Source organism: Phocoena phocoena, chromosome 1 (assembly GCF_963924675.1).
Source record: "Phocoena phocoena chromosome 1, mPhoPho1.1, whole genome shotgun sequence".
NCBI classification, from domain to species: domain Eukaryota; kingdom Metazoa; phylum Chordata; class Mammalia; order Artiodactyla; family Phocoenidae; genus Phocoena; species Phocoena phocoena.
In genome coordinates this window covers 107,909,889-107,922,376 of record NC_089219.1, presented here as the reverse complement: position 1 = coordinate 107,922,376, position 12,488 = coordinate 107,909,889, and the positions used below count along the sequence as shown (strand labels likewise).

At 43.5% G+C, this 12,488-nt stretch overlaps 1 protein-coding gene across 2 annotated transcripts; it reads right to left on the bottom strand.

Moving 5' to 3' along the window:
• Positions 1-4,511: 4,511 nt before the first annotated feature.
• POLR3GL (RNA polymerase III subunit GL) lies at positions 4,512-7,366 on the bottom strand. 2 transcript variants are annotated; one of them, XM_065895780.1, is made up of 7 exons: positions 7,241-7,366; positions 6,771-6,900; positions 5,844-5,912; positions 5,446-5,502; positions 5,132-5,205; positions 4,894-5,007; positions 4,512-4,598 (listed from the first exon to the last, which is right to left on the bottom strand). In XM_065895780.1, exons 1-7 carry the CDS (start codon positions 7,364-7,366, stop codon positions 4,512-4,514), a joined length of 657 nt encoding a protein of 218 aa, XP_065751852.1. The 2 variants fall into 2 exon arrangements, with proteins under 2 accessions (XP_065751852.1, XP_065751853.1); XM_065895781.1 differs by lacking the exon at positions 5,844-5,912.
• Positions 7,367-12,488: the final 5,122 nt, after the last annotated feature.

The following is a 12,488-nucleotide window of genomic DNA, read 5'->3' as shown; positions in this document are numbered from 1 at the left end:
ACACAGGTTCAAGCCCTGGTCTGGGAAGATCCCACGTGCCACGGAGCAGCTGGGCCCGTGAGCTACAAATACTGAGCTCTGCGCGTCTGGAGCTTGTGCTCCGCAGCAAGAGAGGCCGCGACAGTGAGAGGCCCGCGCACCGCGATGAAGAGTGGCCCCCGCTTGCCACAACTAGAGAAAGCCCTCGCACAGAAACGAAGACCCAACACAGCCAAAAATAAATAAATGAATAAATAAATTTATAAAAAAAAAAAAAAAAAAAAAAGAGTTACCTTGACCTCCTTAGTTGACGGAATTTCCCCTCTAGAATGGCTATTTCTCTGGCCATAGCAGAGCATAAGGAGGATGAGTACCAGGGCTTCTTTCCCTGTCCACATGGGATTTCATCTATTCTCTCCAAGATAGGAAATATCCCAGATCTGTGTCTGTGACTCAGGTTAGTTTGTCCCCCCAATCCTTTTGGGTAAGGCAAAGACAGGTCTAACCTCCTTCCTATTCTAGCACTATTAAGGCTGCCCTGAGTGTAACAGAGAACGTAAGACGCAGGATTTGGATATTTCTCCTTGTCTATTTTATACCAAGGGAAATGGAATTAGAGAATGGAGAAGATTCAAGGAGAGGCAGGGGTCCAAGTCTTGGGAACCTCAGCCCACAGCTGAGAATTCCAGGAGGAGTAGAGGTTTGAGAATGAAGAACAGTCCCAGAGTCAGAGGTCACCGGGGCATAGCCCCTCCCTGCATTGGTCAGGACTGGGTCTGAGGAATCCCTGGATTCCTTCCCCCCAAATTTTGGGTGCCCAGGGTGATCGCACTTAGCCTCTCAGGTCCTGCAATTAGGGTTGGATCACTGTCTTTCCACGGACTCCCATTAGAATTGCAGGGGGAACCTCCCTTCCCTCTGGAGTACAAAATGGCAAATTAAGTCCTGTTGGGGATAAGGCAAGTAACTTTCTGAGGCGATACTAGGAAACTAGAACTTGTTATTTCCCACTTTCTGGTCCCAAATGACCTTGGGGAAAAAGTGAGTCTCAGTAGGGGAAAGGTCAGCGGAGAAAGGGTCACCACTGGTCTGGCCAGATTAGCTAACTGAACTATTCCTGTCTAGCTCATTTCTCTTCTCTGTCCTCTGGCCAGACACGCTACGTGAGGGGAGATAGGGAGGACCTGCCCCACAGGCCCCTTCCTCAGTCAGAAATTCCTTGGTGGCCTGCTTGCTTTGAGTCCTGGCTTGCTGATCGTGACCTTGAACTCTGCTGCAGGGGTGTCTCCTTCCTTGCTAGTTAATGGACTTGCTGATCCTTCTGCTACTTGGGCTGAAGCAGGTTCCTGGAAAGGACTGGCTAGTTGCCTGAGGTATGTTTTGCCTGCCCAGCTGAGAATAAGGTGGGGAAATCCAGCAGACGGAATGAATTCAGCAAAAGCTGGACACATCCTGACCTTTGTTCTCAGAACCATCTGGATTCTTGCAGGTGGATCAACGTCAGCTTGAAGGATTTCCTAGTGGACATCTAACTCAAATTCTCTTTCATACATGAGGAATTTGACGCTTGGAGACTACATGACTTTCCCAAGGGTACAAAGCTATGGAGTGGTGAAACTAGGACCATAAACCAGTGCTTTGCCCAGTTGAGATGGCAGCTTTTCCCTTTGGCTTAGTTCTTAAACTAGCCTAGGCCTACAAGCCACCCTTCCTTCCTTTCAAAGTTCAAACAGCAATAAAAATGAATTGAGGAAAATACATGTCTTTACCTCACCAACCATGGGTGTCCTGTCCACCCAATATTTGACCCTCCAATTTTTTTTGGTCTCTACTCCCAATCTTCTAAACTGCATGCTATAACCAGGTCTCTCATTCAGCCCTCCCTCAAATCACCTGAGTCCCTGAGCTTAAATTTGCAGACCCCAATCTCAAGCTTCCTGCCCGAGGTGGGAGGGGACCAGTAGGCTAGGGATGGAACATGGGGTATGGAAGGATAGGATTCTTGACTGAGAACCTACCCTGCCTGGGGCAAGAGCAGCCTAGGCTGTGGGCATGGGAGCAATCTATTCAACATAAGCAGGCACGCAGTCCAGGGCTGAGCAAGAACCACGTGGGGCCTCTCTAAATGTTTGCAAGCAGTGCTTGGACCTCTACCCTTTCAGGTGGTCCTCCGGAGGACTAGCAGCCCTGACTCTACTTACTGAGTCTTAGGCTTCTGCCTCAGCCTGCCCAATAGAACCTATGGAAAGTAGGGGAAAGGTCAATGGAAACAGTCTAGCTCATTCCTGGAACTGTTCCGGAATCTGGGGAAGCTGCTGGGTCCCCTGTCTCTGGCTTTGTTCAGCAAGGTCACCTGCCAGGAAGGGCAGGAGGCCAGATAGGAAAGAGTCCAAGAATGGTCTGGTCTCTCTGACACTTTGTCTTTGAGGAAGTACAACTGATCCCAAGAGGCCACTCTAACCTTTATCCTTCCCCTGTTTCATGGGAAAAGGATGTGTGTGTATAGAGGCGGGGGCAGGGGTGTGTTCAGTTCTCCTCTACTGTCTCTTGTCTAGAATCTTCTTTGTTCCCACTCTTTTGAGTACACATGCTGGCATTAGGTGGGATTTAGGAGGTCAACTGTGCCCCCAACATAGACACAAACATAGTTAACCAGATTAGGTCTGGTATGTGTGTATATGCAGGGGAGAAAGGTAAAAGGAGATTTTCCAGGGTCTTTTATTTTTGTTTTCTGCTAATTTCTCCCTAGCTACAATCACAGGCTACAGTGTGACTATGGGAAACCCCAGTGACAGGTCCCCTGGCCCCTCCCCCTACTCCACTCACACAATACCTCAGAGAACTAGAAAAGGAAACACATCAATCATCCAAATTGCTCAATAACTCTGGAATGTTCTATTTCTATTCCTGTTTCCTTCTCTGTTCTCTTGGCTCCTACCTTAACATCTACTACCACACCCAAACCAGGCTTTTAAGGTGCTTTCCCTCAATGGAGTCACAGCCCCTATTCATTCTTTACAATTGGGTCAGAAGTATCTAACATTAGATTGCCAGTCTCTATCACTTGATGCCATGGGGATTTCAGTCTGCCTACCTGAATATGGCTGGGGAATTTCTTGAAGATTCTCCTACATCCCATCTTCATGGCTTTCAAATGTTTAGTAAGGTTGCTATGACAGCATCCCAGCTATCTGTTCCTGCCTCCTTATCCAGTCCCTATTCTGGACATGCAGCTCACCCGTGACTGTTGCATGTCAAGTGGCTGGAACCAATCAGTACATCTAGGGCTTCCTCGGAAGCCAATCAGAGCCCAGGGAAGTGACCTCACCCAAGGGAGAACTGTGTGGGTGAGAAAGCACCTCTCAGAGCTGAGTGTCCCTAAGTCACCCCCTTCCTCTCACCCTCCTTACTTCCTGTAAAGCAACACTGCCTACCCCCTCCCCCTCCGCACAAGAAGGGAGTGAGAGAAAGGCTAACTAAATTCCACAAAGGAAGAACTAAATTCCACAGAAGGGAAACTGCAACTCAGCCACACAGCAGCTTCCGGAAGTGGAGAATAGGATATTTAGGGGGCTCCTGCTTCACAGACACACCTTTCGAAGTGGGGTCTCCAGGGCCTGGAAGAGGGCGAGTGTGCTGAAGAAGAATCGGCACTTCCTCCCTACTCCCTCCCCACACCTGGCTTTCTTGACTCTCCCCACAAAAATAGTTGTAATCATTCCTTGTAAACAAGGACAAGATCAAGGTCAAGCGTGGGAAAGTGAGGGCCTGTGTCCCTGTGAACACATGTGAACACACGTGAATCATGTCGTCCCCACTGCCTGAGGACCAGAAGCCCAGAAGCCAGCTGGTCTTCAGGGCGTGGGCTGTATACAGCTCTCTCTGCGCAGCCCCGCAGATGAGCTCCTGAATGTGCCTTGGCAGAGCTAGATGGGGATTAGGTGTCCCACCATGGGGGTAGGAGGGAAGGGGCAAAGGACAGGAAGGCTGTAACCCCCAGTGTGTCACACTGGACTCTTAACAGGTGAGGAGAGAAGAATGGCTTACTAGGCATCCCCTTCATTCCTCCAGCCCTCTCCCACTAGGTTTCACCCTCGACAGAGAGACAGATAAAAACATTTTATTTAAAAATATAAAACTGGCCTTATTCCTCCTAACTGCTCGCACCCCCAATTATCTCCACAAAGAACTATAAATGGGTAGGGGCATGTGCACAGCTGTCTCAGCTCTAATGATCCCAGTCCTTCTTTCGACCCTCCTTTCTCACTTTCATACAATTAAGACATTGGTCCTTTGTCCTTTCCCCAAGATATCAGAGGTGATACAATACCACAGGAGAGAGGGAGGGGAAGGGTAGAAAAGAGAGCTATCTGTTGTCACTCTCTATTCCTATCTCCAGGGACCAAACAGGTTATCTGGATTCTGAGCAAATGATTTGCTTGTCCACAAAACCTAATAATAGGGGACAGCTACTCTCTGTGTCCTAAATCAAGAAAGATATGAACGTCCAGGGTATTGTTTAGAGTCCTTCTTCAGTATATAGCTTCATCCATATTGTCATCACTGTCACCCCCAAAGTCCTCTCCATTGTCAAAATATGACATGATGTAATCAGTTTCCTGAAATAGAAAGAAAGAAAGGAAGGAAGAAAGGTATGTCGGCATGCTTTCAGCATTCTCCTTCATCCCTGTGTACCAGTCCCCTTCCCTCCCAATCGCAGCATTCCAAGCCTATAGTTCTCTCTGCATTCAAGCTGTAGTTCACTCTTGAGAAGAGCCTAGGGACAGGTAAAGTGGAGGGCGCTATCCTTTGGAGGCACTATCTCCTTTGGCCCTCCAGCCTTCTGAAGTTGAGATCCCCCGAGCTCATGCGTGGAAGAAAGGGGGCCTGAGAATGAAAGGAGGTCCCCTTCACCTCTTCATGCTCTTCTTCATCATACTCCTCTTCTTCTTCCTCTTCCTTCTCTTCTTCTTCTTCTTTCTCCTCATCTTCCTCTGAAGTCACTTCTTCTTCCTTCTTCTCCAGGGTCTTATGTGAGGATGAATAGGAAGAGAAACTCAGCTCACCGAAGGGAAAAATTGAGGCACACATGGGCCAAAGGGGAGGAATGAATCTGGGGCCCAGGTGGTCTCTATGCGCATTTCTTCCTTACCTCTAGTTTCTGTATTGTCTCCTCCTTATCTTCTGTGGTCTTAGGGGGCCTCTTGGGGAGTAGAATGGTGGTCCCTGGTGAGAGGATCAAAAGGTGAACCACCAGAGCAAACTTCCTAGATGGCTTTCTACCCCACCCTCTTGCATAGACCATGTCACTCTGCTGCCCTCATGTGGCCACCGTGGCACCCAGCAACAATACTGGGTAGACTGGGTAGGTAGGAATTGGGAGGGCAGGCAAGACCACCAGCAGCCTTGGCCCTACAGCTGATGAAGGAAACCTCTCCTTTCCCTCCTTTTCCCAGATACACTCACGCTCCTTCTGTAGCTTCCGTACTCGGATCTTTAGCTCCCGGGGTAGACGTCGCCAATCTAGGAATAGCGGGAATGAAAAAGTCAGCAAGGCTCTGTCCTGGGGTGTCCTATGAATGAGGACTCTTTGAAAGGACAGGTAAGGATCAGGGTTAAGGGTGAGGAAGGAAGGGGCTGGGTCAAAGCTGCTTGGAACAAAACTGTGGCTTGGATGCCTCCAGAGGAGTGGGGGCCATTATATAGGTTTTTAGGTAGAGTCTGAGAGTGTTTTGGAACACATCTAAGGCTCCTGAATAGGGTGAAGGTGGAGACAGAGGAGGGTGGATAGGGTGGTGGCTTGTGGCTTGAGGCATCTCAAGCATTTGAAAGAAGGGAGGTCAATGAAAGGGCCCATCACCTACCAGGGTTCCAATCTATGGCGTTGTCAATCGGCCCTGACATCTGATATTTGTCTGAGTAACGCTCCACATCTGAGGGATCAGAGTTCAAGGGTCAAAGTTTTATCCTTTCAGAGCCCTAGAACAGGGTTCTTCCTGAGGTCCAGCCCTCTCAAAACTCAGAAATTGTCTTTTTCCTCACCCCAGACCCAGAGCCCAGGGGGTCAGCTTCCATGAGGACCTTCAACACTCTTCTAACCTGTCCTTTTGCCACCTCAAATTACAATGTTTTTGTTATCTCCCTTAATGCAAAGGCATGGCTATATTGACTGGTAGTGTGGTACAGTGGAAAGTATACTAGAGCAAGAAACGCGGGTTTCAGTGTTCCCTTTACTCCTCGTTAATGGGACTAACTTAGGCAATTGTTTCATCTCTCTGAACTTTAGCTTCTAGGGCTTAGTAGGAAAGCACTGGTTGTCAATACATTGAAATACTGTACTTCCACACCAGTTGGTAAATATCCACTATCCCAGACCTCCTAAGTATATCCTGTACTCCAGTCCCTCCTGGCTCCCTGACCTCTCATGATCCACAAACCAAAGTGGTAATATTTTAATTACAGGGCTTCTCAGAGACCCCTTCTCGAGTTCTTCTGATTGGTTGGTACCTGCAATATCCAGATTGTTAAAAATTTTAATACATCTCCTCATTTCTATCTGTAAAATGGGCATCTTAATACTTAACCTCCTACTGTCCAAGACTACTGTGAGACTCAAAACAAACCATGGATACCATAATGCATTTCAAATGCAGGGGTAATTACTGTGATCTCCCCAGTTAGGCAGTGAGCTTTCTGTGCCTCTTCTGGCCTCTCTGGGCCCCAGCGGTGCTAAAGTATAGGGCACTACTCATGGAAGGCACTCAGAACATGATACTAGCATTCCAACTGACCTCTCTTGGGGACAGCAGGCCGGATGTAGTAGGGGAGCTGCCTCATGGCCCCTCGAAGCTCCTGCTTCAGTGCCAGGACATATTCCCCTTCCTCTCCTGAGGGCAGAGGCACTGGGTGGAACTCCAAGGGCTAAGGAGGCAGAGGCAATGGTCAATTCAGGGATAAAATGCTGGAGTACAAATCTGGGAGGGCCTCTCCTCTCCCCACAATTCAATCCAATGCTCCCACTGAGCAGAGGACCAAGGCAAATGGGTGGAACAACACAGCATTTTGAAAGCTGGGGAGCTGGGAATGTAAAAAGTGAGGGTAGACACTTCCTTGTCTGGAAAGCATCCCATATAAGGTGGGAGTATACAGACAGGGAGGGGCAAGATGAGGATGATTTTATGATGGCTCAGGAGGAATCCAGGATCATACACGGTCAGCCAGGGGCATATGGGAGTCTTGGGAAAGGAGGGCAGACACTCACAGGGAAGAGTGGAGAAGGCTGCAGGGTGGGTGGGGGCAAAGCATCCCCCTTCCCAATGCCCACAGCCTCCATGCTGAAGGTCAACTGGCCACGGCCACGACCCCGGCCCCCACCCCGGCTGGCCATGATGGAGGGGGCCTGGGGATTCAGACATCCAATAGGAAAAACCTGATAAAGACAAAAACACAGAGAAAAAGTACAGTAGAACAGACAGAAAGCCAGGGAGGTACAAGACACTCAATCTTTTCTCCCAGAGACCTGAAAAGCCAGTTTAATTCAACAAATTTTGAGAAGGCATAGTGCCAAGCAAGGTATTTCTAAAAATATAAAATATGGATGAGACACGGTTCCAACAGGACAGATAATTGCAATATGGTGTGACTGTAGCACAATGAGGAAAGTGACTAGACCCTTGGATAAAACTTTCCTAAGCCCCTAAGTTAATTTGATGTTTATCACCATTTGCATATCTACATATGATCTTTGAATTCTTTCTCTCCCTCACTTTCCAAACCCAACCAGGCCTAAACTCAATTTAATGCAATGCATTTCAACAAAACATTTATTAAGCATCTACCATGAAAAAGGTAGTGTGCCAGACACTGGGAGGGAACAGGAATGAGTCATCAGTCTCACTGTCATTTGATTGGGAGTGGAGATGTACGTGATAAGAGCCATTACAATCAAGTTGATCTTTTTAAACACCACCTGGAAACAGAATCTTAGAATGGAAGGACCCAGGGAGTCTTCTAGCCCAAACACCCTCCCAGTACAGTACTACCCTCTGTAAGTTGTTGGTCATTCAGCTTCTGGTGGCATTTTCCTAAGGAGAGGGTGTCCATTTTCCTCCAAGACAGCCCATTCCACCGGAGATGAACTGAAAGTTCCTCCTGCTACCGTAACTGAACTTTGCCTCTTGTCATTGTTTTTGAGAAGCCAGTCAGAGAGCATGGGGGATAAAGAAAGTCATCAAATGAAAATGAAACTTGAAGGAAATGAAATCCCAGTAGCAGGGAAGATACCTAGCACCCAGATCTTGGCTCCTAATACCATTTTCCAATAAAAGGAACCAGGGCTTCTTGGAGAAATGGCCGATTCTAGGACTGGGGCAGGAAATATACAAGATGAGACTGAAGCATCTTGTAGTGCCAGAAAGTAAGAAAGTGCTCAAAAACACAACACACACATTGATGGGGCTGTGTCAAAGGGGCATAAGAGTCGACTGAAAGAGCTCCCAATGGCCAAAGCATGAACAATTTGAGCAATAAAGTAGTATTGGATTATAACACCAAAGTATAAAATAAATATCCAAGAGACCATACTGATATAAATAAACGTTTGAACAAATTAATACGTGGTAGAGAAAAAACAAATTTCTCATGCAGAATTCCAAATAAATTATGTAGATTCCACCCTAAAAAGGGAGAGTGTAATTCCCCACGCCTTAAGTATGGCCTGTGTATAGGGAATTTTGTCCAAAACAATTTTGGAAAGGTGGGGGGAGTAACTTTACAGTGTAGAAACTGGACAAGCATTACTTCAGTCAGATGACCAAGGTTTCAACACGAACAAAATTAAATCATATTGTTAGTATGTACCCTTAATATGATGTGATATCCTCTTCCCCAAAACTGATAGCCCCAGTCTAATCAGGAGAAAAAAGCCAACAAATTCCAACAGAGGAGCATCCTATAATATATCTGACCAGTACTCTTCAGGACTGTCAAGGTCATCAAAAACAAGGAAAGGTCACACTTCCATTGTAAAAGAGAGAGAGCTGTCCTAGCGGTGACCTTCATAAAAACAAAGAAAACCATTCCTTTTGTTTTCTCATTATAGAAGTAGTATATATTTATTCTAGAAAATTTGGAAAAACATAAAGGTATATATAAAAATACCTATTATTTCATGACCATGATGTAGTAATAATCATTATTAGTATTTGCATATGGATCCTTTCAATTTCAGTTATGTATGTATACATACATATACATATATGTTTGTGCATGTAAGTATATGTATGTATAGACATATTCAATACATAACAGGGCCATGATAACTAAATATAATGTGGTATCTTGGATGGGATCCTGGAACAGAAAAAGAGCATTAGGTAAAACTAAGGAACCCCAAATCAAGTATGGACCTTGAATAATTATAATGTATCAATATTTGTTCATAAATTGTAACAAATATACCATAATAATATATGACATTAATAATAGGGGACACTGGTGCCAGGGCATATGGAAACTTTTGGTACTATCTGCTCAGTTTTTCTGTAAATCTAAAACTGTTTTAAGAAATAAATTTTCTTAATTAAAAAAAAGCAAAAAACTTGAGTAGCAAATTCAAAATGCACAGTTTCTCAGACGTTCCTTGTCTTTCATTACCCTGACAGTTTTAAGGAGTACTGGCTAGGTGTATTATAGGATGTTCCTCTGTTTGAATTTTTCTGATGTTTTTCTCTTGATTAGACCGGGGTTGTGTGTTTCAGGGAGGAAGATCACAGAGATGAAGAGCCATTTTCATCACATCATATTAAGGGAACATACTAACAATATGTTAGCTATGGAACAACAAGAGACAATATAGTATAGAATTATGATCTCTTAAATTAGTGATTCATAATATAATTCCTCCCACGGAAAGCTAAGAGGACTGGGATGGTGAGGGGAGGCTTTAGGAATCACAAGGTCTCAAGTTTGGAACAGACCTTAGATATCATGTATTCATTCACTCATTCTTTCAACGAATATTTATTGAGCATCTACCATATGCCAGACATAATGCTAGACAATGGGGATCATATTGAATCCTCTACTTTAGACCTGCATCCCTCCTTTGATAAACCATATTTAGTAAATTGTTATCCACCTTCAATTTAAACTTTTTAGTAAGAGAACTCCCTCTCTCACTTTGCAGGTCATTCCATTTTTGGATATTTGTTCTTCAATCAATATTCAACAAATAAAACAAGAAATACATGGCTCAACAAAATGCACTCCACTAAAGATTAGTTAGGGGAAAAAAAGATTTTAAAATATGTACAAGGTAATCTGTTTTGTCAAACACATACACCCACCCAGATATATGAATTAAAAAGTTGTTCTTGAAGGATATACAGCAAAAATTAACATTGGTTAATTGGAGGTGATGGGTTCTGGGGGTTTTTTGATGATGTGTATTTTATGGGTTTTTTTTTTCCTGTACTGAATAGGTGCTGCTTTTGTAATAAGAGAAAAATATTCATTAAAAAATTAAAAATATAGTAAAACAGCATAGTAGATGAGATTAATAATATGCAGCAGGAAGGAGAGGTGGGAAAATGTGTGCCTGAGGAATTTGGAAAGTTTCAAGTCCAAGTGCCAAGAAAAATGTCAGGAAAAGATGGCTGTTAGTTAATAGATTAAACTGTGATCTGACTTAAAGAACACATCAGAGGAAAGAGGATGTCTTATGGACACTAGAGAAGTAGTAAGAATTTGCCACCATGTCTTCAGGCCCTTTCAAGGGAAAAGACACTCTAAGTAGACAGCTTAGATGTCTTTCCACCTGATAGATACAGTTCTAGCAGTGGACACAGGAGCTGTTTTGACTGCAAAGCAATGAGGAGTTAAGAAAAGGCCATGAGCTTTCAGGTTAGACAAATCTAACTCCATTTCCACATACTAACCAAGTGACCCTCAAGGATGTGGGGTAAAAAGAAGACAAAACTTTAGTTAATTAAGGCACTAAACTGGTTGGGAAACTGTAAACTATCTGTACCCCACTCAGCTCAGGAATCTACAATGAGTCTCTTCTATTTAAGATTGTGATTGAGTCTAAATTCTTGAAGATGTTTAAGGTTTCCCATAACCTGGTCCCAGACTGCTCCTCCATAAACATCAACCCTCCCTAGTGTTTACCCCTGTACTCTCCTTCCCCTGCAAATAACAACATCTCATATACATTATACTCATTCCCAATTAAGCATAACTGTGTGATGTGGTAGAAGTTACTATGAAGCAGGTTTCAACAGAACATACAGAAAAACAATTACATCAAATTTAAGAAAGGCAGTACATGTAGTGGTTAAGAACATGGATTTGAATCCCAGTTCAGTCATTTTCTAGCTATACAACCTTCAGCAATTTATTTAATAACTGTAAACCTGTTTCCTTATTTGTAAAATGGGAATAATAATAATTTAAAAACCATCTAAATTCATTCAATGAATACTTACTGAGTTCTTATTAAGTGCCAGGCACTGTTCTAAGTGCTAGGGATGTATCAGTGAGCAAAATGGACAAAAAACTCCTGCACCCATGGAGTTTAAATGGAGCTTACATTCTAGTGGCGTTCTCAGTATACAAATGTTTCAGGCCATGAGACTGGGTGAGATTCCTAAAGGAGTGGATGTGAAGAGAGAACAGAAGAGATCCAGGGACTGAGGCCTGGAGCACTCTAATGTTTACAGTTTGCTATATTTGTAATAAATAAGACAAGGAGTTAACACTCATATTAGAACTCATGGAAATCCAAACGAAAAAAATCACCCCAGTAGAATAAATGTGCAAAGAACATGAATAGAATAAATGTGCAAATAGGCAATTAAGAAAAGAATAGCCAATAAAACCATTCTTTACCTATCAAATTGACAAAGATTTAAAAAATAATCAGGCTGCCATGGGTTTTTTTGAGATGGACACTCTCATACCTTACTGGAAGGACTATAAACACAGTCTTTTGGGGGAGCAATTTGACCCCTTGAATCTACAGCCTTTTAAAAGTTTATATCCTCAACCCAGTAATCCCACTTTAAACACTTATCCTAAAGAAAGCATCAGATATATAGTCAGAGATATAAGTAAAAGCATGTTTATCAAAGAGCTATCCATGGTAGCACAAATTCTGAAATAACCTAAATGGTCCAACAAAAAAAATGAATGGTTAAAAAAAAATCAAACATCCATCTTAGACCATTATGTAGACATAATAATTATTTCAAATAATATTTAAAGGCAGAAAATGTTCACAATATAATGTAAAGTGGGGGAAGCATGATATAAAGTTGTATTTGTTGTATGGCCCTATGTGTGTAATATAAACACACAGATGTATACATATGTATACAAGCAGAAAATAACTTGAAAGGATACATATTAAAATAATAACACTATATCACGGTCATGAAATAATAGATATTTTATACCTTTATGTATTTCCAAGTTTTCTAGGAGAAATGTATATTACTTCTATAATCAGA